The sequence below is a fragment of the Phalaenopsis equestris genome, unplaced genomic scaffold (genome assembly GCF_001263595.1).
Source record: "Phalaenopsis equestris unplaced genomic scaffold, ASM126359v1 Scaffold220342, whole genome shotgun sequence".
NCBI classification, from domain to species: domain Eukaryota; kingdom Viridiplantae; phylum Streptophyta; class Magnoliopsida; order Asparagales; family Orchidaceae; genus Phalaenopsis; species Phalaenopsis equestris.
Genome location: NW_018238635.1, coordinates 2,638 through 5,995, shown reverse-complemented (window position 1 = coordinate 5,995; position 3,358 = coordinate 2,638). Strand labels below are relative to the sequence as shown.

At 37.5% G+C, this 3,358-nt stretch overlaps 1 protein-coding gene across 1 annotated transcript; it reads left to right on the top strand.

Annotated features, from left to right (window-relative positions):
- The first annotated feature begins 2,491 nt into the window (after positions 1 to 2,491).
- On the top strand, positions 2,492 to 3,254 carry LOC110037496 (water stress-inducible protein Rab21-like). The gene is made up of 2 exons (XM_020742152.1): positions 2,492 to 2,650; positions 2,741 to 3,254. Exons 1-2 carry the CDS (start codon positions 2,561 to 2,563, stop codon positions 3,080 to 3,082), a joined length of 432 nt encoding a protein of 143 aa, XP_020597811.1. The 5' UTR covers positions 2,492 to 2,560; the 3' UTR covers positions 3,083 to 3,254.
- Positions 3,255 to 3,358: the final 104 nt, after the last annotated feature.

Below are 3,358 nucleotides of genomic sequence, written 5' to 3'. Positions count from 1 at the left end.
TTAACAACATATGAATGTGAATTTAGCAAATTTAGTTTGATGATCATTAAACGCTCAAAAAATTGAGTTGAATTTTGGCTCGAATCGTGATCAGGTCGAAATAAATGAGTCAAACTACGATACAAAAATTTTTATCGAGTTTTTTTTAGCCGACCCCATATCGTCTCAAAATCAGATCATTAAAAGCCCTAATAACGTCATAGATCAACTTTAAGCACATATGTTTTTGCTTTCTGCAGGGATGCTTTTACTAGACTTTTACAGGAGGAAGCACTTTGATGTATGCTTTTTTCCGGTGGTATCCTTCTTGTGGATAAGACTAAATAAGGAGTTTAGGAAAAACTTAAATTATGGAGGATGATATTGGAGTTTAAAGTCCTTAATTTGAGTAAATCTTGAACTAAATATTTAAAATGTAATTTTAGTAGCAGTAGCTCTAGTGACAGAGTTGTAACCGCAAATGATCAAATCATTTAAAACGTGTTAATATTCTAGATATCTTGGGTCTCATGTTCAATGTGATGGTGATATAGATAGGGATGTGATTAATTAGTAGATTTCAAGGTGGTTAGTTGGAACCTACATCATCTCGACTTGAAGCCAGATCGTTTAACATCTTAGTATGTTAGTTCTATTAAAGATCATTAACTGGTCTAGCATTGACTCGTAATTGATTAAGACGTCTCTCTCGAATAGTGTATGTCACTGTAGCTACACCAACAAGCTTACATATATATTTGTTTCACTTTTTTATCTCCAAGTGAAAAGTCAATTGCAAACCCCATAGTAATTACTTGCTTGATCGTTGTAGATAAAATGTGAACGAAATATGCTCGTGAATTAGTTGATTTGGCTATGGTGACCAATACGATTAAAGATAAAATATTGATAAATGTTTATCTATTATCGATCATTGACAGCCTTAATAGCCTCAGTAGTCTGTTAATATTCTGATTTCAAGTGTAACTATTGTCAGGTCTAAAGAAATCTTCGTTTAAATTAAAACCAGTTAATTTTTTAGCGGTAATTATTATTTTGTTTTAAAAAAATGTTATTGTGTCGATTTATTTAGACTTCATGATGTCTCTTTCTAATATTGTTTGCAACCGTAGCTACTCCAACCCTATCACAGACATATTTGTTTTGTATTTTTTTTCTAACTATGAAGCTAATCATAGAACTAAATATGATCGTCGTCGCAGTTTCTTACACGATTGACTGAATACTTGGAAATATGTTCTTAGAATGAAATATTTCAAAAGATGTAATAGTTTTCACTCCATCCTCAATGCGAAGTCAAATTTCCACATCCAGAATAAAAATTCACTTTGAAATCTAATTTGTCTGTTTCAAGATGAAAATTTGTCTGTTTCAAAATATAAATTTCATCGTCGTATTCCAATTTTGGCAACTCAAATTTAGTTTCAAAGTGAATCTTTAGTTTGAAACTGACAATTTAGATTTTCAAGTCGAGCGCTTTATCAATAATTTGTGATCTCTACAACCTCTTACTATTACTAGACTAGACATATCATTCGTTGTTAACAAGGTTTGTTAACATATGCTTCAACTGTTATAATGTCTTTTTCAAATAATCAAAAAGGTTCTCCATTATATGAGCGGGACTTCAAATCATGCCTAGCAGATTACAAAAAAAATCATAACATTATGATTTTAAACAGAGTTTGATAGCATTTTCACCTAAATGATGCCTTCAAATTCTTTTCAGCTCCATCGGAACAAGTTGATCCCAAATTTGACCATCAACTTTAGAGAAGATGATGATGTTAACATGTTTCAAAGCAATCATGGAACCCGAGGAAAACGGAGATGCAACGGCTCATAGTGTCTTTGTAATGAATAATTAGTAAAATTTGGAGGGACTTTGTGGATTTGCCTGTACATAGATATTGTTTCTATCGTAAAAATTTCTTTTTTAATTTGAAATGAATTCGGAGGGGTGGAACGTTATATACTCATTTCAATCTTACAAATCCACATAATTATACTAATTAATAAACTCTCGATTGCCATCCAGAGTTTAAATATTAATAAACTCTCGATTGCCATACAGAGTTTAAATAAACTTATACTTAACTTCCCATGCATGAAGATGGATAAAAGCCACTATGATTAGTTTATGTTATCACATCAATAAGATAACAATGCAAAATGGAAGGAGATAGCTGCGAAAGCAAATTGTATTAATTTACAGCGGCGAGTTTAGACTTAACGTCTCCTATCCGTTACAAGTTTTGAAATAAAAATAAGAGACAATAGATGTCGGCAGGTCCCCCACTCCCACGTGTAAGCTAGGAAATCACCGGAAGCAGCCACCGCGACAATCCCCATCCCTGAATCGCACACGCGTCGCCACATAACACATCCTATCCATCCAGCCATGTCGGTCGTCTCATCCAAAAGAAAATATAATAATTTCACACGTGTCTCACACTTCAACCCCTCCATCCCTATAAAATCCCACCTTCATCTCCTCCTTCCAACACACACCACAAAACCGAAAGATATAGTAAACTCGCAAGTACTAAGCATACTTAACATGGATCCATTAGGCAATCCCGTCCATCACCACGGCGCCGCCGGCCATCCTGAACAGCACACCGGCGGGTATGGCGAGCACGGGACCACAGGCCAGCAGCTCCATGGAGAAGGAGTGACGGGGGGATTACACCACACCGGAGGTTATGGCGAGCACGGGACCACAGGCCAGCAGCTCCATGGAGAAGGAGTGACGGGGGGATTACACCACACCGGAGAGCATGGGATCGGAGGCCAGCAACACCATGCAGCTGGAGGGACGCCTGGAGTCCTGAGGCGGTCGGGAAGTTCGAGCTCGTCGAGCTCTTCGGAGGACGATGGTTTGGGTGGAAGGAGGAAGAAGACTAAGGGCGTTAAGGATAAGATTAAGGAGAAGTTACCTGGAGGCCACAAGGATGATCTTAACACGCAGCAGCAGGTTGGTCATGGAGCGGCTGTAGGTCAGGGAGCGACTGTTGGAGACACGCAGGAGAAGAAGGGAATAATTGATAAGATCAAGGAGAAGCTCCCTGGAAGTCATTAGCTCTCTTTCTCCATGGAGAATGCTGCTTGGTGTGTAGATTTGGTCAATAATTGTGAGGCTGTGTTATATATTAGCACAGGTTCCTGATGGCGGTTGTGGGTTAGTGTACCGTGTTGGTGTTTCCTGGCCACGCTTTGTATTGTTGTGTTTTTATTCCGTCGCTTTGCTTCCATTGTTGTCGTTTTAAGTCTATGGGCGTTTGTATTATCGTTATAAATATTATAATTTATGTTTCTATAATTTAGTGCATTTTGGATGGTATTTTTTTATGCTTGG